Source organism: Arvicola amphibius, chromosome 8, assembly GCF_903992535.2.
Source record: "Arvicola amphibius chromosome 8, mArvAmp1.2, whole genome shotgun sequence".
In the NCBI taxonomy this organism is placed as follows: domain Eukaryota; kingdom Metazoa; phylum Chordata; class Mammalia; order Rodentia; family Cricetidae; genus Arvicola; species Arvicola amphibius.
Genome location: NC_052054.1, coordinates 106,409,655 through 106,436,648, shown reverse-complemented (window position 1 = coordinate 106,436,648; position 26,994 = coordinate 106,409,655). Strand labels below are relative to the sequence as shown.

General features: G+C 42.8%; 2 protein-coding genes across 2 annotated transcripts in view; one reads left to right on the top strand and one right to left on the bottom strand.

The window, feature by feature from the left end:
• The window catches only part of LOC119821947 (nuclear autoantigen Sp-100-like), a 74,477-nt gene extending 67,499 nt beyond the window's left edge, over window positions 1–6,978 (top strand). The window contains exons 18-21 of the mRNA XM_038341034.1: window positions 2,038–2,155; window positions 2,465–2,536; window positions 3,426–3,569; window positions 6,656–6,978. Coding sequence (XP_038196962.1) covers window positions 2,038–2,155; window positions 2,465–2,536; window positions 3,426–3,569; window positions 6,656–6,748 — 427 coding nt within the window. The 3' untranslated portion in view covers window positions 6,749–6,978. The remainder of the gene's footprint in view (window positions 1–2,037; window positions 2,156–2,464; window positions 2,537–3,425; window positions 3,570–6,655) is intronic.
• A 4,186-nt stretch (window positions 6,979–11,164) lies between these two features.
• Window positions 11,165–22,800, bottom strand: LOC119821945 (nuclear autoantigen Sp-100-like). Its single transcript, XM_042055623.1, is given in 6 exon segments — window positions 11,165–11,382; window positions 11,968–12,072; window positions 18,403–18,486; window positions 21,655–21,745; window positions 21,747–21,818; window positions 22,645–22,800. Coding segments are annotated over 6 exon segments (726 nt in total).
• Window positions 22,801–26,994: the final 4,194 nt, after the last annotated feature.

The window sequence follows — 26,994 nt, the reverse complement described above, 5'->3', positions numbered from 1 at the left end:
TTAGTCTCAAGATCCAAATGTATCCAGAGCTGTTTCTCAGCATTCATAGCAGAAGATTAAAGGAAATAATTAATGGAAAGTGATTACCTGAAAGAAGTGTCCCTCCATGTCACCTATGTGCTCCACTGGGGTGATAGCACCACAGAGCAGTTGTTGGCTTTAACCATGCATTGACCTCTCCCACTACAGAATTACAAAGTTGATAAAGCTGGGCTGTCAAGCCTTCAGAAATCCACCCCAGCATTCTATCAGACTAGTTGATCCTGGGTTGCAGAGCACTGCATGAGAACTGGAAATTCCGTGTGTCAGCACCCCACCCCCACTAAAGCACCCCTTTGCTTTAACTATATCTCTGGGCAGAGACAGAATGTGAGATTCCAAGAGGATGAAAAGGGATTGGACGGGTTCTGTGAATGGTGTGGATGAATCTACTGTGACCCAGGGACTGATGTCTCCTGGAAAGCCTCTAAGAGAACATTGTCCTCTGGTGACAGGAGGAGTCATAGCACCACCCACTGCACCCAGGGCACCATCTCAGAAGATTATTGGAAACTACTTCTTCTAGCTAGTTAGACACGATATCAAGGCACAGAAGGAATCAATTCTTTCACTCTGCCCACATGCAGCTCCCCACCGGGAGCATCTTGTAATGGGCATCTTGAAAACACACTGAATGGACGAGAAGAGGCCAGTACTGTTAAGATTTGTCATTAAAATGAATGAAACTTGGGCTGTCTCAGTCAAAATTTTTATTGCTGTGATAAAACACCACAACCAAAAGTAACTTGGGAATCAAAGACTTTATTTTATCTAACAATTTGTCACCCACCTTCCAAGGAAGTCAGGGCAGGAACCGGGAAGCAAGGCTTGATACAAGGGCCATAGAGAAGTTCTGATTCCTGGCATGTTTCCCATAGCTTCCTTCAGCCTGTTTTCTTATAGCACGCAGGGCCACCTGCTCAGGATTCACACAGCCCACAGTGTAGGCAGAGTTTATCATCAGAACTGCAATCAGCTTTGTTCTACCAGCTACTTCTCAAATAATCACTCTGAGGCTTATTGTTAATTGCAAATGCTCACCAATAGCTCAGGTTTATTACTAACTAACTCTTACAACTTAAATTAGCCTATTCATATTAATTAAATTCTGTCACATGGCATACCCTCTCTTTTATCTTATATCTCCTGTTTCCTCTCCCTGTGTGGCTGATGACTCCCTGACTCCACCCTTCTTTTTCCCAGTGTTCTTAGTCTGGTTCTCCTGCCTAACCTTATCCTGTCCAGCTATTGGCCAATTACCTCCTTTATAAGACCTATCACCAAGATATATATTTACACTGTATAAAGGAATATTCCTCATCACAGTGAGCTGGATCTCCCATATCAATCATGAACCAATAAAATGCACCATAAGCTTTTCCACAGGCTAATCTAGTTAGGGCATTTTCTCCAATCGAAGTTTCTTCTTCCATGGACTCAAGTTGACATAAAATTATCCAGCATGTGGAATAAAATGGAAAATATTTGACACCATCAGTATATTTCCTTCCCAAGAAGTTTTCATAAGACAGGTTCTAGCTGCAGACTGGGCAATGTCAGAAGAAAGGATACCTGTAGCTTTTGCTATGCTTACTCAGCAAAACTGAGAAGCAGGGGTTGTTTTCTGGTTTTCTGACTATAACTCTTGTCTGTTTGGCTCATCAAGGTTCAAGACTCCTGTGCTTAAGGCATTAACTTCACTGTGATGACCAAACATGGCTTATTGTCAAGCTTTCAATACTCAGAAGGAAACTCCAAGTCTTAAGGTCAATAGGAATCCATTACTTCCTTGGATACCACCTCATTCACGACATTCACTATTAATAGTAGGGGTTATATTTACCTATTAAACCCACATGGAAAGCCAGTCCAGTGTCCTCCAGGAGTGAAGTTGATTGCTAGGTGGAAGCCATTCTTGAACAGAGGTCTTTATCAGCCACAGGAATGGGGGCTGGTCCACAGCCTCTGCCCTTGCTCACTTTATCTCTGATCTCTCAGTGGCCCATGGAGTTGTGTCTTCTGCAAGATAAAGGATCAGGCAAAGTGCCAAGAAAACCAAGCATTTCATACGGAATCTGAGGTCCTGAAGAGGAAGATGTTGCCTGAGGAGCAGCTGGTGAGTCAGTGTGAAGTTGAAGGTCTCTCTTTTTGGTTGGTTGGTTGGTTGGTTGGTTGGTTGGTTGGTTGGTTGGTTGGTAGAGGAACACGGTCACACAGAGGGTAAGGAACAGAACCAAGGTAAATTGTGCTGTGCTTTAATCACGTGACCCAGCATGAAATTCATACTCCAGGGAGTAGCTAGCTACCTTTAGTATTTGTCTCAAAGAGGTCAAAGGTCTCAGAGTCATTTGTTAAATCTTGGAATTTAAGCAGGCCTTTTCTCCCTAAGTTGCCTTCCACTTAGATTGCCTTTCATCTTTTACAGAAATGTGAGCTGCTTCTCTTGACTGTCTATTGCCATTCAAAAAGTGTCTTTTTTAAACTCAAACCAAAGGAAGTAAGTAAAAACAGCAAAACTGAAATCTTGTGAATGATTTTATTCTGATACAAGTTGGCTTTCTCTTGTCTTCTTTTTTTTAATTTATTTATTTATTTATTAAAAATTTCCACCTCCTCCCCACCTCCCATTTATCCCCCTCCCTCCTCCACTCCCCCTTCCTCTCCTGTCCAGAAAGCAGTAAAGGTTCCCTACCCTGTGGGAAGTCCAAGTTCCTCCCCCCTCGATCCAGGTCTAGGAAGGTGAGCATCTAAACAAGCCAGGCTCCCCAAAGCCAGTTCTTGTTGAGTGTCTTTGCACAGGAAGCCATGCATAGCAAACTACCATAGACTGGGGCAGTATGCACAATATAAATTTGTTTCTTATGGTTCTGGACACTGAAGGTCTGAGGCTAAGGTGTAGATAAAGCCTAGTTTCTTGTAAGGATCTTCTACTTCTTTGTTTGAGACAAGGTCTCACTGTATCTCTGTCTGACCTGGAATTCACTCTGTAGACCAAGCAGGCCTTGAACTCATAGAGATTTCATTTGCCTCTGCCTCCTAAACGATAGGGTTAAATGTGTGTGCCATGACAACTGGCTAAAAGTCTTCTAGAAGGCAGGCAACTCACTTCTGACTGCTCCCTCAAATAGTGAAAAGAGACTGGGAGAATTTCCCAAAGTCTTAACAAGGGCACTAACCTAACTCCCAGAGGCTGCTCCTTCATAACCTAATTTCAAAGCCTTTACTTCTTACTTCCAGTGTGCCCAGGGTTAGGATTTCACCCTATGAGTTAGAGGGATGGAGATGCAAGCATTCAGAATCCACAACCATGGGAATGTGTGGCAGGCTGACTAAGAACTATGCTGACAGCAATCCCTCCCCCTCCCCTTCTGTGCTCTCCACAACAGAGGAAAGAAGACTTTCCAGCCCTCCAGGAACACATGTGGTTAGACAAAATCAAGAAGAAGCTGAACAATAAGGCATATCACTTGGTACAACATTTTGTTGCAGACATGCGCCTCATCTTTCGGAACCACAGCATGTTTTATAAAGTAAGAGCCTCTGCTTTCCTTTCTTTTTTCTCTGAGGTGAGTCACTTTTCCTCATGTCAGGTAGATGCTACAATTCCCCCTCATCATGGGGCAAGCCCACACAAGTCAAAGTGGAGGGAGGATTCAAAAAGTCCCATGATGCAGGTGGAGAAAGCAGCAGTGATTCACATTGGATCTCCCGAAGTTCACTTTGGGACAGTCAGTTTTCACCCATGGAGAGCAACAGGTTACAGATTTGCTCACGGTTGCCTGGAGCAGAAGTGTATGTTAAAGACAGCCAACATTTGTTATCTATAAAGAGAAAAGTCAGAGTTTTCACGCTGCAAACCCCCAGATTTCTTAGTATCTAAAAGTCCTAGCGCTGTAGCAAAAAGTTCTTGCCACAGCGCTGGAGAGATGGCTCAGGGGTTAGGAGCCCTTGCTGCTCTGGGAAGGAGAGGAGTAAGGCTCCCAGCACTCACATCAGGGGCTCGCCTGCACTCCAGCTCCAGGGAATGCAACACCCTCTTCTTAGCTCCTCAGGCACCCGCAGTCACATGCACACACCACACATAAGCACACATGCTTAAAAGTAATAAAGATGACAAAGGTAGAGGCAGGCAGATCTCTGTGAACTCAAGGCCAGCCTGGTCTATGGAGCAAGTTCTAGGACAGTCGGGGCCACACAAGGAGACCCTGTCTCAAACAAACAAACATTAAAAACAATAATAGTAAACATATTTTAATTAGTTTTCTATTTTAAAATTTCGGTTTTCTTACATTTTCATCATAATCTTCTCCTTCCCCCAGTTCCTCCCAGGTCCTCCTCACTTCTCTGTCCACTCAATGGCAGATTCTGTCCCTCTCAGAAAAATAAAATAAAAAATCCAAAAAATGAAAATCAAAACAAATTAAACCAAACCAAGACAAAAGAGAGGAAGATAACAAAAAGGTGCATACACACACACACACACACACACACACCCCAACAACAACAAACAAAGAACAAAAACCCACCGAGTCTGTTGATCAGCTACTCCTGGGCATGGTGCCTGTCCTGAAAGGCTGATATACCCAGTGACACTCTGTTGGAGAAAACTGACTTCCACCGTCCCAGCAGGTACTAACTGTGAATAGCTTTTTGATTAGGGGTGTGACCTGGTGTTTACTGCTTCTCAGGGCTGGGATTTTGCCTGGTTTGAACCACTCCAGGTCTTAAGCATCCAGTCACAGTCTCTGTGGGTTCATGTGGGTATGAGCTCTCCAGTGTCTGGAAGGTGCTGTTTCCTGGACTCATGCGCCACCTCAGGGACTTACAGGCTTTGTGCCATCTCTTCCACTTAGATCCCTGAGCCTTTAGGAGAGGGGTTTGATAACAACAGCCCATTTGGACCCGAATGCTACAGAGTCAGACTCTGAACATTAATTCTGTATTAATTCCCATCTACTGCAAGAAAGAAGCTTCTCTGAGGAGTGCTGAGTGAAGCTCTGACCTTCTCTCTGATGAATATCAATACTAATAATACTCTAACAATTATTATTATAATAAATAACAATAAATCTTTTAAAAATTGCCACAGAACTAGAAACTCCCCCAAGTCATTGGATGAGGAGACCTAAGGTTGGGGGCATGCCTTTAAAACACTTTCTCAATAATCTGAGGGGAGACTAGAAGGAAATCTAAGTCAACTCTAGTTGAAAAGAAAGTACAACCAGAGTCTAGAACACCAGACAGAGGTCAAGGTAGACAACTGAGAGGTGGGGAAGGAGGTACAATGAAGTTGCCACATTGAGTCTTTGTCCACTGATGCATGAAGTAGGCATGAAAACTTCATCTTGTCCAGAATGACGTGAGTTTGGGGTGTAGAAACTATACTCCACTGTCTCTCATCAACCTAGAAAGAGCCACTAATGGCTCTTTCACTCCGTTGTTTTTCATTTTAACTCTATAGTCAGTCAAAGACGGCTCTTTGTGCACCAAATTTAGGATGAGTGTATGAGAAGAGATACAGGTAACTGAATTCATTGTCCTTAATTTTACTACCTACCCTTTGTTACTGCTGGGCCCAAAATGAATAAGTAACATTCTGTCAGTTTACCTTCTGTGGCTAGTTTGAGGTCTTTCAGTTTATTTTTAACTAAGCGTGACAAGTGGCTTGCTGAAAGGATACGTTAAGAAGGGTCTTGCTATGTATGCCTGAACAGTCTTGAACTCACAGAGCTCCACCCGCCTCCACTTCTCTAGGATGAGGCAGATGTGTCACCACTGCCCTGCTAACATTTCAGTTTTAAGTTATTACACTAAGATTCTGCCTCTTATTCAAATTCCATAACTCCTTATCTAGCCTAATAAATTTCCAGGAAATTAAAAGTGCAGGGAAAGCAAGACTCTGCTCATTTCTGCTGTCGTACCTCACCTAGACCAACATGGCAGAGTGGAAAATCTCATACCATGAAAACTTTGTTTCTTGCAACATATTTGAATTATATTGCATAAAATTGCTTCAGGTTATCTTGAAATATTTATATAAATTGGATGGATTTTTGAATGTTTTACTTTAATTCCATTCCTGTGCTATCTCATTTTATAGATAGATAGATAGATAGATAGATAGATAGATAGATAGATAGATAGATGACAAATATCCCAGCATCTGAAACCCAAATTACAGCTGATCTCAGGCATCTAGAGCAAGGGATATGCAGCTTGCAATACTAATTTTATTTCTGTCTTCCCAAGAAAAGGCATAACCAAAGTATTGGGAAAAATACCCCTTTATTGAAAAAAATGGCTACACTTCTATTTATTTTACTTTGGGGGGAGACAGTGCCTCAGTGTAAGCCATGGAGCGGTGCATGTGGAGGTCAGGGAACAACTTGCTGGAGTCGGTTCCTTTTCTACCACGTGGATCCCAGAATTGAACTCAGGCTGCTTAGCAACAGGTGCCTTTACCCACTGAACCATCTCGCGGGCCCCATAACCTCCTCTTAGCTGGGTTAGACCTCCCCACTTGGAATAGTCTGAGCAAGGTTCTGGGCTATCCAGAGGATTGGTTGGCCAAGCTTAGCAAGCTATGGTGAGCACTGATTTTCTGCTTGCTTTTCAGAATCACAGGTACAGCAACCATGGAGTCAAGGTAGGAAGTCTATTTGAGGAGACTTTCAAAAGAACTTTTTCAATCCAAAGTACAAGCAAATAACATCAGACGTGTAACGTGTAAGCACACCGGTGGTTTTGTTCTCGAAGTCCTTTGTATTCCGTCCATCACCCATCCCTCCAGCCATCAACTGCACAGTGCTCAGAGAGCCCACCCTCCCTTCTGCCCTTCTGTGTATACGCCCTGCCATACTTCTGCTTCTGACTTTCTGTGTTGTCCTTCCTGTTCCTGTTTATTTACCTTCCTAAATAAAACTCAACTTTTACAATGTACATCACAATGGTGAACTGTCAGGTGCTGAGGGAGCCCACTGAGAAGGTGACTCTGAGAGCAGGATTGTACCCCTCCCCAAATTTAAACCCAAGTATGCTGCCCAAATGTCTCCAAAGCATCTTTTCTAAGGATGGCCTGGCCCTTTGAACCAGTGACTGAGTGGAGATACGAACAAAACAGACCAAATGTGAGAACCCTGTCCTTGGGAACAGCTAGAAGGAGAACCATGACAAACAGATATTACAATTGTTTATCCTGTGGTGTAAAATGGGAAGGAGAAGCTGGAGAGAAAACTCAACTGTGAACTGTGGCTGACTGCTCGGCTTCCACAGACAGTTTCTGTTAGCTGCTGTGAGCATCCAATTTGATGATGTTATCTCTCTGTTGCTGTTTATTCTTCAACCTGGTCTGCCCTGGAGTCCACTGGGAACTCCAGACCCCACCCCCACCACCTCTACAGACATCCCCAGTCAGTTCCCCTGGATATTCCAAGTACATGATGAGCAATAGTCTGTTGTTTTTTTTTTTCTCTTTATTCTTTTACTTTGGCTTGTTACATACTTAATAAACTCATCCAAAGCTGAAAGTATGGCAATCATTGTTGTTTCTCAGGACTGAGCAGAATATGACGGGGTGGGTCAACAGTCTCCACAAGATGCTATTTCTATGTGAAAGTCGTGACTCTCATAAAAAGTGAAAGAGAATAGGAGCAGACAATGGATGGACTGACGATTCCTCCCACAGGCACCTGGCCTCTGCTCGGGATGGTAGAATAAAGGATCAAATATCATCTACGTCTAAAACTGTGGTTCACAGGGGGAGCATGTCAGGAATGGAGCACTCCAGCTACTTTCTACTTTCTCCTCTGCTTTTTCTTTACAAAGAGTGCTCACTGCTCAAAGTCAGTGATAGCTGGGCAGACTCATGATAAATATAAAACTTTCTCAAACTCCCAGATCCTGTAAGATCACAGGGGAAAGAAGATAAAACTCCAAGTGGTGAGGAGCTTTGTCTGAGATTTGTAACAACAGCAAAAGGCTTGGTAGTTGAACAGTATGTACAAACAGGAGACCTCAGTTTGGTACATTGTACAAGGTTTGTAATTTAGATTCAATTCCTGTATTGGAGGTTATTAAAATCCCTGAAGATATTTATTTGAAGATACTTATAGCAACATTCACAATAACTAGCTTAAAAAACAAAATTGTGTGTCTAATCAAGATGGTTGCTTGTGTTTTTTCCAACTTTGTTAGGCTTTTAATCACTTCCAAAAGTGAGTCTTAGCAAAATTAGGACTTAGTTAAAAACTGCTTCGTGATGGCTAGGGCTAGTTTTATGTGAACTTGGCACGAACCAGAGCTATTTGGAAAAAGAAAACAACAGCAGAGAAAGTGCCAGCACGAGAACAGCCCGCAGGGCATATTTTTGACTGATAAGCGATGTGGGAATCCTAGCTTATTATGGGCGCTATCCCTGGGTGCTATAAGAAAACAGACTGAGCAAGTCATGGAAGCAAACCAGTAAGCAGCCCTCCTCCCTGGGTCTCTTATCAGTTCCAGCTTCCAGGTTCCCGCCTTGAGTTCCTGCCCTGATTTCCTTGAATGATAGACTCTAAGCTATAACCTGAAATAAACCTTTTCCTCTCCAAGTTGATTATGCTCATGGTGTTTATCACAGCAATAAAAACCCTAACCAAGACATGTTTTCTTTTTGTGAGTTTTTGTTTGCTTTTTGTCTAAACTTTCTCTAAATGTTATACACGATTCAGCATCATGAAACTAGTAAGCCTGTCTGTCCTTCTGTGACGATAAAGGGCTCAGAAAGACAGCCATTTTTAACCCTTACACTCCAAAGCCAGCCAGTACCTCCTAGACAGGGAATCCTGCTAAGTCACCTGGCCTCTTGATCAAACAGGCCCCGGAGTCTCTAGCAATTGGATTCTGATCCATGGACATTCCACAGGGAGGAGAACCAATGGAGACAAACATGTTCCCTATCTTCCAAAGGAAGGCACATGGTCAGCAGGGCCCTGACACTTCCCTGCAGACCACACGGCTGATAGAGGAAAGCCACAGTAGCCAATGGGTCACTCCTAAACCCCCAAGAGAACCACATACAGAGTCTCAACAGACTTTACAAACAGGAAGGTTTATCTTTGACCACCTGCATGGTCTTAGACACCCAAAAGGAAAGTATAATCAAAACAACTGCCAATCAGATAGACTTTAGCCAGTTTTAAAAAGAACTCTGCTAAATGTCATAAAGTTGCTAACTGGATTCACCTGTTCAAGATTAAACCTTATTTTCCAGGAAGCATCTAAAATAAAGGACAAGGGAGACTAGAACAATAAACAAACTGGGGACAGATACTTTGTCTTCAAAAGGGACCCCCCCAAAGGTTAACCTCGGGTAAAAGCTGGATGTGGTAGTGGCGCACGCCTTTAATCCCAGTACTCGGGAGGCAGAGGCAGACAGATCTCTGTGAGTTAAAGACCAGCCTGCTCTACAGAGTGGGTTCCAGGGCAGCCAGGGATATTTAGAAAGACCTTGTCTCAAAACAAAACCTGGGCCCATTAGGCAAGTTTTTCCTTGAACATTCCCTGACTCTATTGATGTTGGCTAAGCAGGTTTGTTTCGTAATTCATCAAATTATTCCTGAGACATCATATCCTACACTGTTGCTCTCTGTTCTTTTGCTTGGAAGCCTCCTCACCTGAAGAAATCCTGCCTTGCCCTAGACTCTATGTGGAACTCCAAACGACTTTCTCAATGGGGCTTCTGTGGTCTATGTCTGCTGGCTATTTGAGCATTCAATTAGATATTGTTTTACTATTATTTTACTTTGACTTGCTATATAGTTAATAAATTCACTCATTCAAAACTATTTTATTAAGTTCTCTTATTCAGTGTATTAATATTAGTCAAGGTTCTCTAGAGGAACAGAAATTACAGAATGAATATTTATAGTTGTAGATAAATAGATATGTGCATATATGTATATATGCACTATACATATATACATATATATATACACACACACATAAATATAGTTGTGGATCCGAGGCTTGAAACAACCCAAGCAGACACAAGAAGTCACACAAGGCAAGGTTTTATTACTGGGGAGCATGGCAGAAGTCCAATCAGGGACAACAGTACAGACTTGGGAGCTGACTGCATCCCCAAAACGTTCTGTCAGCAAGTGTTTAAGCACAAAAACCACAATCATCTCCGCCAGATTGCAGTTATATTTTCCCACCAATCAGGCTTGGTTAGGGACTTTCCTAGGAGCCTGTTCTTTGCTACACTTACCTTGTTCTCATTGGCTGGTTCACTCAAGTGTGACCGGGCAGCTTGCCCACCATACACGCCTCAGCTTGTCAACCAGGGTGTCAGTTACCCAGGGAGGTCTTGGGAGCCTAAACTTTATTTGTTTCTGAATAAAATCCCTTTATTCTTTACTACTTGCTTATGCTTTTTCAATTCTTTGAACAACATGCCTGGAAACACCTGATCCAGACAGACACTCCCAGCAACACCACTCTGAGACCCAGGCTCGCCTTGCGCCTCATCCTCATAGGTATTCACAAATACAGCCAGCTAATGAACACTCGGGACATTCAAGAACTCTATGTAAGGAAATGGGGGTACAAGCCAAATACATATTTCATTATGCTTCAGATAGGCATGGTTATGTGAAAGGGAAGAATCAAAATAAAACTTGTAAGTGCCGCATTTTCTTTTGACTCTACTATCAATATATCAACAAAGCCAGAGACTATTGTCTAACCTCTCTGCTGTGGGGTACCCACAAGAGAAGACTGCTTGGACACACGTATTTAACCCAGCGAAAAGTCTTTATTAGCCAACCAGTGAGTACACTAGGTGTTTCAGATCTCAGTGTGGCCCCAAAGTTTGTAAGTGCAAAATACATGTTCTGGGTTGAGTGTTTCCATTAACAAGAACCATTAGCCAGAAGCGGAGCTACAGAAGCCAAAAAGCAAGGTTGGACATTTAGAGATTTTCCCAGAACTATGGACTTTGAGGGATTCGTTCTTCATTTTCATTTTGGCAAATGGTACTGTCCATATGCTGAGTTTTACAGCTTGAGTGGTACTTCCATCATGGAGTCGGTTGTGCTAAGGTCTGGGGGGCTTACTAAGGTCTGGAACCACATGTTCACAAGGGTCATAAAAAGTAAGGTGTAGAGAATGGGCGGCTGGGCTCTTCGATGTCCCCTAAGAATGGAGAGTTGGGGAACAGGAGGTGTGACCTCCTAAGGGAACCTCTGCATTCCGGAGCCCAGGGTACATGGTCCTCACCTTCGTCATCCACCTGCTGCCTGCGTCTCGGTGTCAAAGTGAAGAGTTCCAGGAGTTCATTCTCATCTTCATCACTGCTGATCACTGCACAGCAATGCAAAACCCCTCAGGGCTCTCGGTGAATAACCTCAAAGCTGGTTCTACTGGAACCCCAGAATGCAGACACAGGGATGACCCAGAAGCTTGGGCAATGTTTAGGTAGCAATGCCCCTGCCATAGTTGGTCCCTCCACTGTGTTCTACTCAATGCGGACTTTGAGGTGGCTTTGGTTATCCCAAAGCCCTACTGTCTCATCTCCATCTCCTTAGGCTCTTTCCCCTTCCTGCTACCTCTACCCATTTCTCTGTCCCTGCTGGCTCCTTCCTCTGCCTTCTCTCACTCTGTGGACCCCCAGGGCTTTCTGCCTCTGCCCCATCCCCCACTACCCACACACCCCTGGCTTCCTTGTCTAACATTTCCTTGTGACTCTTTCCTCCCAGATCTCTGAAAACCGTCCCATTGCCTACCTGCTTTCCTCGTTAAAGGAGTGCCAGAGCCCACCATGGCTCCCTCCATCTATCCAGGACTCCTAGGGCCACCGAGCTGGACTCTGATCACATGCTCAGCAGTCACCTCCACCATGACTTAGAAGGGTCACCCGTCAGCACAGGCACCTTAAGTTATCCTTACCAATGACGTCATCCTCTTGGTTCTGCCTTCTCCCTGGCTTCTGTAAGCTTTCTTGTTTCACAAAATAAGGTTGCGTCCAATTTTCATGCGTTCGTAGGTTTGTCCCTGAAAAAGAAGAGAATGTTACTTGAAGAATTCTCATCCGCTCCCTTGAAAAGGCTTCATGGAATCCTGTTCTCTCTCTCTCCTGACATTTGACTAAGGAACACAAGGGTAGTGCTAAACTATTACAGCCTTAGCTGAGAGTCGTCATTGAGTCACCTATTAACATGGCACTTGGGAGGTTGAGACAGGAGGGTCAATCATGAGTTCAAGGTCAACATGGCTATGTATAATAAGACCTGGTCTCAAAAAGAGAGAGAAGGAGGGAGGGAGAGAAGAAGGAAGGAAGGAAGGAAGGAAGGAAGGAAGGAAGGAAGGAAGGAAGGAAGGAATCTTATTTTTTCTACCTCACCCTACAGCATACCTTCTTTTCCTCAGACCTTGAATTTTTTCTCGCAGCCCTGACACCATCTTTTTCTGTTTTCTCTTTTCCCTCTACATTACTATCATTCACCAACTAATAACTATGTCAGCTAAAGTTTGTATTCCTCACGTAATCAAGTCATCTCCTGCCTGGTATGGTGGTACTTGCCTTTATTTTTTTTTTATTAAAAATTTCTGCCTCCTCCCCGCCTCCCATTTGCCCCCTCCCCCCTCCACTCTCCCTCCCTCTTTCAGCACTCATAAGGCAGAAGCAGGGAGATCTCTGAGTTCAAAGCCAGGCTGGTCTACAGAGTGAGTTCCAGGACAGCCATGACTACACAGAGAAACCCTGTCTTCAAAAACAAAAACAAAAGAAAGACCTGAAATTTTCAACTTAATTCTTTTGACTGTCCCATCCTCGTGTTCTGTATCCAAAGATTCAACCAGCCACGGATCAGAGACACTTAGAAAAACATTTTACATCTGTACTGAGCAGGAACGCATTTACTTCTTGTCGCTATCCCCAAACAATGGAACAAGGCAACTATTCCTATTCTATTTGTATTACATATGGTGAGCAATCTAGAAATGACGGAAAGTAAATAAGAGGATGTGTGTACGTTACACTAAAGATTTGAACATCTGTGGGTTTCGGTACCCATGAAGAGAATCTATTTCTCCAGAGATACTGAGAGACAAGTGCTGCATAAAAATGTACTTCTTAGCCGGGCGGTGGTGGCGCGCGCCTTTAATCCCAGCACTCGGGAGGCAGAGGCAGGCGGATCTCTGTGAGTTCGAGACCAGCCTGGTCTACAAGAGCTAGTTCCAGGACAGGCTCTAAAAAAGCTGCAGAGAAACCCTGTCTCGAAAAACCAAAAAAAAAAAAAAAAAAAAAAAAAATGTACTTCTTACAAGTGTTTTTGCTGTTTTCAACTTTTGATAATTTTGTAGTGTGTGTGTGTGTGTGTGTGTGTGTGTGTGTGTGTACTTGCACACACAAACAGATGTAGAGGTTAAGGACAACCTTGAGGACAATTCAGTTCCCAATTTTCACCATGTAGGCTCCAGGAATTGAATTTGGGTCATCAGACCTGATAGCAAGTGCCTTTTCCTGCTGCATCAGCTTGCTGGCCCTGAAGTTGTCCACATAAACACACCAGCAATATCACAGTACCGAAACACAGGTCCCACGTTCAGGGTCCAGAAATAGTGCTATTATATGACAGATCTTATGTTACATTCAGGACAGGTCATGTTCCCAGAGCGGGGTAACTGATGGGGCCTGGATGCTGAGGGAAAGAAGGACTCAAAAAGACTCCTGGGCTTCCTGCTTGAAGAACTGGGCATGTATCCACCTTAGCAAAGAGGGATCTGAGGCAAAGAAGGAGAAGGAGTTGAAAAGGGGAAGGTTTGTGAAGAAGAGGCTGTGCTCGGTTTGGTGCACTACACTTGAGACCCCTCAGCTGAGAAGGGAGGTCTGTGCTCACCCCAGGAGGCTATAGGAAAACCCACCTCAAGTCAGAAATGAGGCTGGCCACCCCCACAGGGCCATTCCAGGAACTGGTTGCGGAGGTTGCCTTGGCAACTGAACAAGTTGTCTAAGCTGAGAGGCTGTAGCGGCCCCTGCTCAAGTGGCTACAGCAGGTGGCCACTCAGGTCGTACTGAAGTGAGCATCTAGAGTGGCAGGCTAAAGTGGCAGAATCCGAGTGCACAAGTTAATGGTTGCCGTGGCAATAAGGGTTTCCCCAGCAGCTACAGAGGCTGGAGCAGAGGCAGCTGCCAGGAAGGCAGCCCTGCCAGGTGCAAGTAGCCCAGCAGTGGTGATGCCTGGCCTGAATCCTACCCCCAGACTGTGGCTGTTTAGGCTCACTGTAGGGTGGTGCTGGCTGCTATCAGTCAAAGGCCTAGGTGTTATGGCTCCAGCTTCCCTACCCCAAGTAGTCTGAGCAGCATACATAAAAACAGCCTATATTCAACAGAAGTAATCAGGAAACACACACACATACACACACACACACACACACACACACACACACCCTTTGGGAAAAGGCTGGCCCTTCCTGCTCTATCACAGAGTCCCACCCCTCCCTTCTTCCTCCCAGAAGCCTTCTACTGTGATCTCTCTCACTTACGAGCCTGAGGACCACACACATTTTCATGCTTCAATAGTAACTTTAACCACCCAGGATAAAGATAACCAGCGTATCCGTGTCTACAAAGCTGGAGAAACAAGGCTGGGCTCACCTCTGTAATTCGCTGCTTGATGGTCCACCTGTTTTCTATCCTCATCCTCTACTTGGGTCCCCTTTAGGGAGAAAGTGGCAAGCAGACACAACAGCAAGCAAAGTGCCCCAAGAAGCCAAGCGTAAGGAGACACTCCTCTAAAGTGACACAAGCAAGTCGCTCTTTAATATTAGATAATGGGCTTCCAGAAGCTCCCAGGCTTCAACTACCTTGCCTCCCTCATAGCTTAGGATGCAGCTAGAAGCTGGCTCGAGTATGTGAAAGCAGCAGGGGTGAGGAGGAGAAAGCAAGTACCCTCCTCCCTTCACATAATGACCTGGCGCACAAGTCGTCTATCATGTGAGATTGGGGCGATAAGATGCCCAGGGGGTAACGCACATGCAGCTGCCGGAGCCCTTTTTTTTCTTTTTTTTTTCCTCATTTTTTTTTGTTCAAGATTTCCATCTCCTCCCCTCCTCCTCCCCCTTCCCTCCCCTCCCTTCCACCCATAAACCCCACTCCACCCCTCTCCAAAGACAAGAGCCATCAGGGTTCCCTTCACTATGTTTAGTCCAAGGTCCTCCCAGCTCCCCCTAAGTCCAGGAAGGTGAGCAACCAAACTGACAAGGCTCACAGTGAGCCCGTCCATGCTGTAGAGTTCATGTTCATTGCCATTGTCCTTGGTTTCTCAGTCCTCCTCCACCGTCAGCCACATTCAAAGAGTCCGGTTTGGTCCCCTGTTCCATCAGTCCCATTCCGACTGGACTTGGTGGTCTCCCGTTAGATCTGTCCCACCGTCTCAATGGGTAAAAAGCACTCCTCGCGGTCCTGGCTTCCTTGCTCATGATCTCCCTCCTTTTGCTCCTCATCAGGACCTTGAGAGCTCAGTCTGGTGCTCCTATGTGGGGCTCTGTCATTTTCTCCATCCAATGCCAGGTGAAGGTTCTATGGTGATATGCAAGATATTCATGAGTATGACAATAGGATCTGGACATTTCTGGCACCCTCTCCTCAGCTGCCCAAGGAACTAGCTGGGGGCATCTTCCTGGACACCTGGGAACCCCTCTAGAGTCAAGTCTCTGCCAACCCTAGAATGGCTCCCTTAACTAAGATATATAATTCCTTGTTCCCATATCCACCCTTCCTATATCCCAACCATCCTATTCCCCCAAGCTCTTCCCATCCTCCACTTCACACTTTTCTCTCCCCATCCCCCCCCCCCCCCCCTCCCCCCCCCCCCCAATTTTCCCATTTTTTGTCCGGCAATCTTGTCTACTTCCAATATCCAGAAGGATAACTATATGTTTTCTTTGGGTTCACCTTCTTATATAGCTTCTCTAGGATTTTTTATGAATTATAGGCTCGATGTCCTTTATTTATGGCTAGAAACCATTATGAGTGAGTACATCCATGTTCATCTTTAAATGCAAATCAAAACAACGCTGAGATACCATCTTACACCTGTCAGAATGGCTAAAATCAAAAACACCAATGATAGCCTTTGCTGGAGAGAATGTGGAGTAAGGGGTACACTCATCCATTGCTGGTGGGAATGCAAACTTGTGCAAACCGCTTTGGAAAGCAGTGTGGAGGTTTCTCAGGAAATTTGGGATCAACCTACCCCAGGACCCAGCAATCACACTATTGGGAATTTACCCAAGAGATGCCCAATCATATTACAAAAGCATTTGTTCAACTATGTTTATAGCAGCATTATTTGTAATAGCCAGAACCTGGAAACAACCTAGATGCCCTTCAGTGGAAGAATGGATGAAGAAAGTGTGGAATATATACATATTAGAGTACTACTCGGCGGTAAAAAACAATGACATCTTGAATTTTGCATGCAAATGGATGGAAATAGAAAACACCATCCTGAGCGAGGTAACCCAGGCCCAAAAAGATGAACATCGGAGCCCATTCTTGTCCCCTGACCTCCGTGTACACTCTAGACTACACATGTACCCACACGTACATCATCTGATGGACAGTAATAAAAATATTGAAGTATTTTTGTTAAAAGTGTCAATCCGAAGGGGCTGGAGAGATGGCTCAGAGGTTAAGAGCATTGCCTGCTCTTCCAAAGGTCCTGAGTTCGATTCCCAGCAACCACATGGTGGCTCACAACCATCTCTAATGGGGTCTGGTGCCCTCTTCTGGCGTGTAGGCATACACACAGACAGAATATTGTATACATAATAAATAAATAAATAAATAAATAAATAAATAAATAAATAAATGTGTCAATCCGATCCTTTGTCTTGTCTTTCATGTGGATGTAGGAAGGGGGTCTTGTCTAACCTTTCTTCCTTTTGGAGTTGGGAAACATTAGGTTTACTGGGAACTTAAAAGACAGAAAAAGAGAGGGGTCCCAGAAGCCATGACTAGGAAAATGTGATCATTCTGAGCTTGGGTGTTTGGAGCTACAGTGAGCTGAAGCTCAGGAGAAAATATTGCCCTCTGAGGACCCCAGCTCACCTCCAGTAAGCCCTGCTCACCTCCCTCTCTTGCCACTCTTTCTATCTCCCCAGCTTCCATCCACAGGCACTGCGGCTTCTCTCACAAGGAGGTATTGGTGTATTGATTTCTAGGGTCACCCCCGTTTCTGTCTCTCCTTACCCTCCAGAGGAACTTCCCAAGTCCAGTGGACTTCACCGCTGTCTCTCTTCCTCCTTCACTATTGTCTCCCAGACTCTATTTCTATGATTGTCCTCACCAGGAAAGGCATCAGATATGACATTACTTATATCATTGTCTCCTTGCTGTGGACATTGGTCCATTCTGCTGTGGTTGCTTTATTTTTAAAGATCATGTGGAATAGCAAGACACCTCTGCTGCTCTTGGATATGTGGCCGACAGCCACCACCCATCACCCAGGCAGATACCAGACTGTCCCCAGCCTCACCTGCTTGCGTACATTCATAGTTGGTCCGATGAGACTCATGTGGATGAAAAATCGAATGGACCGTATCTGTGTGCTTTGACTTCACATTCCACGAAGACTCTGTAGACTCTGACAATCTTTTTCCATTTCCAGGTCGGATGGCCCCTAGACAACAACATACTTTTATAAACATGACATTGTGACATAATAAATAAGAACCTGAGATTTGGGACTAGAGAGATAACCCAGGGGTTAGGAGCACTGACTGCTCTTCCAGAGGACCTGGGTTTCAGTTCTGAGCACCCACATGGGAGCTAACAACCACCTGTAACTCCAGTTACAGAGATTTGAAGCTAACTTCTAGCTTCAAGGGCTCTACATGCCCATGATGCACAAACATAAACATAAGCAAAATACCTCTACATACAAAAAATGAATAGGTAAATAATAACCTGCAGTTTTTAATTAAGTGCATTAATCAATTAAATAGACAGGTTCAGAAACCCCCCTAAGCAATGTAGGGCACAAAGACCCTGGCATTTAACCCTGAACTTGGAGGGTTTTAAAACAGCTGCAAACACTGAGCACTCTGCCACAGTCAGTAATACAAGCAGATGGCCCAAGCACATGACAGAATGGGATGAGACCACAAAAGGCACAGAGAGTCAACAAGAACAGACCATCAGATGAGGCGGGATCTGAGGGTGGCCAGGTCAGACTTCCTTGAGAGCAGCTGTCCCCAGTTCCTATGGAGCAAAAATTAGATGTTTCATTTCAGGAGTGAAGTAAGAGTTCTCTTTTGTCTCAGTTCCAAGTCTCCTCTTCCTCTTAGTTAACCAGAATTTCACCCAGTTCTAAGTACCTTGCTCGCAGCGTGGATGCACAGTGGCAAGTTTCTGGTCTTGCTTACTTCTCTGGGATAAATATTTGTCCTCTAGCTCTGAGCAGAGGGAGAAAGGCAATTAGTCCCTGTGGGTAAGTGACAAATCCCCTCCCTCCCCAGCCATTTGGACCAGTGGGGTTCAATCACACGGATGAACATCTGTGAGTTATTGTATGTTGGTGGGAAACTTCCAACCCTTGGGTCACTCTGGATATCAATGGCTTATCTAGATATCGTTTGTCCCTTCCTACAAGGCAACCAATAGGATAAAGCAAAACAAAACCACAGAAATCATATAGAAGGGTGGTTCTCAACCTGTGGGTTGCAATCCCTTTGCAGAGGTCACCTAACACCATCGGAAGCCACAAATATTTATTATTACTAGTCGTCGTAATAGCAAAATTACAGTTATGAAGTAGTAATGTAATAATTTTATGATTGGGGATCACAGCAGCATGAGGAAGTATATTAGAGGGTTGTGGCATTAGAAGCTGGAAAACCACTGTTGTAGACAATAAACCTCTTGAGGTTTGGGTGTTTTTTTTTAAGATTGATTTTGTTTTAAAGTTATATGTATGCCTGTGTAACTTCTTGTCACTGTGTGCCTACAGAGGCCAAAAGAGGGTATTGAACCCCCTGAAGCTGGAGTTACAGGTGGTCATGAGCTACCCAGGGCAGGTGCTGGGAGCCAAACTTGGGTCCTCTGCAAGAATAGCAGATGCTCTTAATTGCTGAGTCATCTCTCTAGCTCCTCTCTCAGTTTCTAAGGATAATGGCACAAGGGGAAAATCATCAAAAGTAATTAGTTGCTTAATTAAGTGTAATGAAAGCTTACCTCAGTTCAGTGGAAGAAGTGCTCCTATGAGCTATATAGACTCAGTAAAGACAGGGATTCCCCTCTAGAGCAAAGTGAATAAGGTCATAGAAATACCTATATAGATATATAGAAGTTTTAAATCCCAAGAGCTTCAAAGATGGGCTAGCAAAGAGGAGAGCCTGAACTTTATTGGGAGAAGAAAGATGAGCAGAGAGTGAAGGAATCCCTAAAGGGCAGTCCAGGCCCAAGCACTAAGAAAGGGCTCTGAGACTAAATCAGGAGTGAAGGCAACAGCCCTGAAGGAAACTCCAAGATTTCATGAGAAGATCCAGGGAGGCTGCCCACAAGATGATACAGAACACACTGCCCAATTTAGATGATGGGACACAGAAAGCAATTTAGCTACACTGATTAAACAAACAAAAATAGAGTTGTTGTATCTAAGTGATACATTTATGGCAATCCCTCACCCTAAGGGCTTGGGGCATATTGAAGAAGAAGGGGCAGAAAGAATGTAAGAGTTGGAGGAAGGAGAGGAGTGTTGTGAACTGCTGTCTTCTGGACATGATAAGACTGCCAAAATCATGAACACATAGCAGCTGTGACTACCTGTACAAGATCTACAATAAGAACAAGCCAATCAACACTTCAGCACCAATGGGAAGGACTCACGAGGCTCCACCCACATCTAAGTTGCTATTAGCAGCTCATGGTTTCTGGGAGAGAGTCGTTTTTCTTTGGGGTGTGGCTACTGATAGGCTGCTCATATTCAGGGATGGCCCACACCTATACATATATGGTGGCACTAATTAGACTCAGTAGATTATGAATAGGAGAAGGAATAAAAAGATGAAAGCAATGATGATGAGAAGAACATGAAAGCATAGGGGGATATGCAGAGAGAGTTGTGGGGTATTCCATGTGGTCTAAGTCAATATGATCTAGATGCAATGTATAATGTATGAGTATTGTAGTCTTAGAGAACCAGCTCCCAGGCTGCACACAGGACTTGTAAGGAATCCACAACATCGTGAAGCTAAGACATTTTATCTGAGGGATTTTTAGGGAATAGGGGAAAACTCATATGCATTTGAAGGTTACTTTCACAATTTTCTCATGTTGACTTTTTCTTTGTTCCACATAGCGATACATACCCAACAGAAATTCTTTCAGGCAATATAAAAGTTACATTGAAGGTTACATTTCATTTGATAAGGAACAGAGTCATCCTGGCAATTCAATATGCAATAGATCTTAGATTCCTAATTGGTGAGCTGTAACCCTCACAGCTGCAGCTTCAAAGAACCAGTCACTGTTCTGTTTAGAGAGACACCTTATAAAACTAAACCACTGAGGAGTCTGAGAAAATTGAGGGGAAATTGTGAATTACAGCCTACATTTCTGAGTGTAGTAAACATTTTAACTAACATTTTATGATTAACAGAAATGCTGGGTTTTCTCTGTCATAAACGCCTGGGTTGGAATCTCTCTAACATAAATCCACTTGACACTTTCCAAGGCACAGTGACATTAAAAGTGTTTTACATCTTGAAATAATATTTTCTGTCCTCTGTGTCACTTCTAATTATCTAAAAAGCATCTGTATCCCTCATTAGAGGCTACAGAATCAAGTTATTTTCTGGAGCCTTGAGTATTCAGAAGGTATTTTTACAAATTGAGGTCAGGAATGGGTGCAAGGACTAAATCATTTGTCAGTTGGCAATAATTAGACTTTTGTATTTCTGACCTATCCAGATATCTCAGTATGCCCTTGTGAACTAAGATAGGGAATGTTTGTCTAAAAAACCATTAGCAAGGCAACTGGTCTAATCTAAAGTTACTTTGAAAGCATTAAATCAGGGTAATGGTATGAAACTACATTAGAGCTGGGGGATGCAACTATTTCCTATGTCAGTCTGAGTTATGATATAAAACACATCCTAAGTGTCTTACAGTTGTTGTGGAACAATACGCCTAGTTTGAAAAATATCCTAGTATTATTTCTATTCATCAAAATTCTACACAGTTAAAGGAGAAAATCATCTTCCTGACAATCCACAACTATAATGTGCCCAGAAGAAGGAATAGATTCATAGATGAACACATTACAATATAGGCAGTGGGAGAGACTCCCCCACAGCAAATATATAGTAGCAGCAAGCATGCCGGAACACAACAGAAGCAAATACATTCTGGGTGTATATTCCATTCTCATAGCCTTGCTTGGATGAGACATATCCACCAGGGGAGATATTCTTCTGGTGGAATGACACCTGAACTTCTATTGACATCTGCTGCACCTCTGATATGGCATTGCTCCCAGAATACAAGATTGTCAAAGAAGAAGCAAAAAAAAAAAAAAATTAACACAGAATTTCACCACAAAAGGAAAGTGAGAGAAGAAATTACCAATTCCAAGTTCTTATGAATTTCTCTTAAACCAGGATAAGCTTTCAGGTTCGTTTTGTTGAACAGAATGCATAGAAATGACCAGCCAAATAACTTTCTCCAAGTTATCTAGAATTTTGTACACCACTTTCTCTACAGGAACTGAGTTCCTACAGGCTTCATAAGAATCCTGTTAAAAGTTCAACAGAGAGAATGTCAAAGCATAGACATCATAATGAAATACTGTCCTGGAGACCTATAGATTCCCGTTTCTTCTCCAGGAAAGTCCATGCTAGCAGCCATGTGACCAGTCCAGAGAAATTTATTTTTTCATAACTTGAGCTCCCCACTACATCTACATATGGCTTCTATTTCATTATAAATATGTTGGTGTGTGTGTATACACACACACACACACACACACACACATATTAACTTAACTCTTAGCAGAATAGAGATTAAAAATAACTAGGGAGTTTCTGACCAGTATTATCAATCCATTTTCTTCCACCAATTCCTGTCTCTCAGTTTTCTAAAAATCATTTATGACAAACCTTAGATTCCAATAATAGTATTGTTCTAGTTCTTTCATTATCTTAATCCTGCTTTATTGTAAGTCATTAATCACTATCCATCAGGGGTCCTGAGTGATTTCTTATTTCTTTCATGTTTTTTCTTTGTTGTGTATGTAGGGGTGGTGATAGAGAGGAGTATTAGATGTAGACGTAGCCATCAGAGCACAGCAAATGCTAGGCATGTGATCAAATGCCCCACCCTGTTACAGTTCAGCCACACTGTCAAATCATTCACCCACTCCCACAACTGCCTCCCTGAGTTAGGGAGCAGAAACTCCTTACTACCTTCTACATGATAGGACAATTAACAAAGATAAAAGGGTCTTCCCACATAAGAGCATACAAGGCTTTTAACCATCTAGAGAAGCCTTGCATTCAGGATGCCAAACACCGGTTAATATGGTGCGGGGTTCCCTGGAGTGATGAATACACGTCACTTACAGCATAGACTTTGTCGGTGATGAAGGAGCGGTCCTTGAGGCTTTCTAAGAAAGGAAACAGCTTGGTGATTGCGTGAGCTATCTCTGTTTTATTTTCCTTGAAGTAATCGAAAAATATCTCATCAAAACTTTTCTTTTTCTGGATCACTGCAAGCATGCTAAGGTGGTGAGGAAAAGAAGACAGTGAGAAAATAAACACAATGATTTCCCAGCACATTTCCCATCCAGGCCCAAATGACTTCCAATGTATGATTTTAAAAAGTAAACTGCCAGACCCACATGAACACTGCCAGTGTACAAAGAAAAGAAAAACACTTGCCAACTTTGCTACAGAAGAACAGAAAACTCTTGACACTCAAATTTAAAAAAAATGTACAAAAAGGAAAAGTTACAAGTTATATCTTTTGAAGATACAGACTAGGAAACTGCCAATCCAGAAACATTCACAAGGAGGATCTTTTCCAGAAATGCAAGAATTATTCAACACTAATAGTCAAGGACTATGGGGCTGGAGAGATGGCTCGGTGGTTAAAAGCACTGTCTACTTTCCAGATGCCCCAGGTTCAATTCCCAGCACCCACATGACATCTTACAGTCGTCTCCAGCTCCAGGGCATTCGACACCATCACACAGTCATACATGCAGGCAAAACACTAACGCACATAAAAATAAAAATTAAAAACTCATTAGGAAGACAAGGAATGGAAGGAAGGAAGGAAGGAAGGAAGGAAGGAAGGAAGGAAGGAAGGGAGACTGTGTGCTCAGCAAAGTGTGGAAACCAGGAGAGAGGGGAAAAAGATTACAGTGTGTTGGATGTCTTTGTTGTGTAGCAGAACAATGTGAATTAAAAGTGAAAGGTGGATTCTGGGGATGGAAAAGTATCAACGGGAGGTGGAGCAGGGAAATGGAGAGAGAGAAAGCCAACTAAAACTATGTGTGAAAGAACAGGTAAGCCAATAATTGCTAAACTAACAAAAATTTAATTAAAAAGAAAGTTTGAGCAGAACACCCTGTGTGGGTGTAAAGGGTACTCCCAGAGGCCATAGGTTATTAAGCAAAAATCTCAATGCCAATGGGCTACCTTCCTATGACTCGTTAATCAGGGAGGCCTCTGAGACCTACAAAACAATGCAGGCAATTGCCAATCCCATTGTTTGCCCACCAGAACTAGAGATAAGATCTTACTGAAAACACCAAGAGCTTGGATTACATGTCACAGAGAATCCAAACTGGACATGAGCCAGAAGCTTCCTTCCTGTTGGCTAACCTTCACAGTTCAGGAAGGTGTTATGCAGGTTATTGAGGGAGAATTGTCATCAGTGGTTGGCAGTAAACCCTGTATGCAACAATACTGACCAGTCAGACTAGATGAGCCCACTGTTTTGAAAGTAGAAAGTCTGTTATGAGAGTGCCCTAGTTCATTTTCTATTGCTATGATAAATGTCATGACCAAAACCAATTAGAGGAGGAAAAGGTTTATTTAGTTTACACGTCAGGTCACAATACATCATTGAGAAAAGTCAGAGTAAGAATTCCATCAGGGCAGGAGCTCCAGCAAGGCAGAAACCTGAGACAGAAACTATGGAAGACTGCTGCTTATTGGCCTGTTCCCTTTGCCTATTGCTCAGTCAGCATTTTTTTTTCCTGAGACAGGGTTTTCCCTGTGTATCTCTGGCTGTCCCTGGAACTCAGTCTATAGACCAGGCTGGCCTTGAACTCAGATCTGCCTCCCTGAGTGCTGAGATTAAACATATGTACCACCACCACTCAGCATTCTTATACAACCCAGGCCCACATGTTTAGGGGGTGCACTGCCCACTATGGGCTGGGTTCTTTACATCAGTTAGCAAACCAATAAAATGACCTGTAGTTAGAGACTGCTCTTTCATTTCCCAACTGCTCAGACTCAAATAATCACACAGAAACTATATTTATTACAACACTGCTCAGTCAATAATTTAGGCATCTTATTAACTAACTCTTACATCTTAAATTAACCCATTTCTATCAATCTGTATATCACCACAAGGCTGTGACCTACTAGTATGGTTATGGTGTGTCCTTCTCCTTCCGCAGCTACATGGCATCTCTTTGACTCTGCCTATGTTCCTCTCTATATCCCTGTTCAGATTTCCTGCCTGGCTTTGCTCTGCTAAGCCATTGGCTAAAACAGCTTTATTCATTAACCAATAAAACAACACATATGCAGAAGGACATCCCACATCATCTCCCTTTTTTGTTTAATTAAAAAGAAGGTTTTAACCTTAGCATAATAAAGTTATATATAACAAAAACAGGTATCAAGCAAGACTTACAGTTACAATATATCTTTGTGATCCTAAAGTTTCATATCTTTATTTATCTTTTAGCATAACTAAGAAAAACTATAATTATCTGCCTTCAACTCCATCAAGACCCCAGAAGGATATAATATTACCTAAGTAAAAAAAAGTGCATTGTAAGCAACTTCCCAAAGTTCTAGAAATGACAGAGACATTTTGCTGCCTGGACAGTCACCCAAAGTTTTTCTGTAATGTTGGGGCCATCCATCTTCAGTCTATAGGCCTAGAGTATCAGCAGAACTTTTCCATAAAACAGAAAATTTGAAGATCTGTTCTGCCTTGTAATGACAAAGTTCATCAGTTGCTTTCTTCCTGTGTCCCCGCAGAATGTCTGATAGTTTCTTTGTGAAGTAGGAACTCTGAAGACCCATCCCATCTTTTGGAAAGTTCAACAGTCATTTTTCTGTGGGTCTTGCATGCCCAGTTCATACAGCATACCATCAAGCAGACCACGCAAGAGCAGTTTCTTGCCCAAATGGCTAGCCTTGTCACATTGAAGGCAAATTCCATAATAAGTTTCTTCTCAATGCCCATCAACCTCTCTGAAGAAATTGGTGCTATCAGAAACAGACATGTCTCACTGCCAAGAAAAGGTTAAGTTCTTAAAATATTTTAAATGCCATTCTTCTGCAGGTCTTTGAAAGGGTTTGAAGAATACCTATCCATCTGAAATATATCTCTGCTACATCTAGAAAACCTAACAACATGACTGCAGTTTGACTATTATAGGTGACTATCTATTAATCTGTATACTTAACTACACATTACATTTTTAAATGGCTCTACAAACACAATACCTTAAACTAGAGCAGAAATACACAGTATAAAAAATCTTAAATATATATCAATAGACCAAGATCCATACCAATGCCAAAGTGTTCATCTCTATATCATATCTTCCTTATTTTTGTATTTTTTTTAGAAATTGACTATGACCATTAATCACTTATAATCAATCCTTTTAAAGTAAAAATAAACATTTATAAACAATTATTTTGGGAATTTGATGTAGTTTTCTACTAAACTTCTCCTGATGTTTGTTGGGCTAAGTATTTTTAGAGTTCATGGAGACCTTTCAGAGGGTCTTATTCCATCAAACCACATTAGCCTGGAAGAAATCCACAGATTCCCATCCTTTATGGAAACAAAATCAAAACCCTCTTTACAAAGTAAGATATCCTTAGACTCAAACATATATATATTATATATATATGGGTGTGTGTGTTGTGTGGGAGGTTGTGTTGTGTGTGTGTGTGTGTGTGTGTGTTTTAGCTTAGCAACCCCCCAGAACAAATGTCCTTTCTGCAGTCAAAAAATTCAAAGAAAATACAATAATATGCATAATCCCGACTCTGTGTATTTTCCGTTTTTATATGTGATTTATTTACCTTTTACTCCTTTAATCTATGACTGTGCATACTCTTATATTACTTTTACTACCTCTTTAAGATTTTTGATTTTTTTTTAAACATTTAGTTCTTTTATAACTATCTATAGTCTTGTTTCTCTCTCTCAAGCCTATGTACACTTATCCAACACTGTGACCCATTTAGAGGGGTTTTTTTTGCCCAAATATGTCTTTATGCATATCCTGTTATCATTTCTGACCAGGAGCATTTTGCTTTTGTTTTCATTTTGTTTTTTAGAACTTGGAGTCTTTAGTGGCCCTACTTCAGTCATGGAGAGCAAAACAAGGAAATGAGGCCTGGCAGTTGTGGCTCAGGCCTTTAATCCCAGCACTCAGGAGGCAGACACTGGTGGATCTCTGTGAGTTCGAAACCAGCCTGGTCTACAGAGCTAGTTCCAGGATAGGCCCAAGCAAGCTACAGAGAAACCCTGTCTCAAAAAACCAAAAAAAAAAAAAAAAAAAAACTAAAGAAATGAATCAGCTAGACATACTTAACAGACACCCACAGAACATTTGCCCAATAAACCTAGAATAGACCTTCCTTCTCAACTATACATGGAACATTCCTCAGGTTGATGATAGGTAAGACCACAAGACAGTG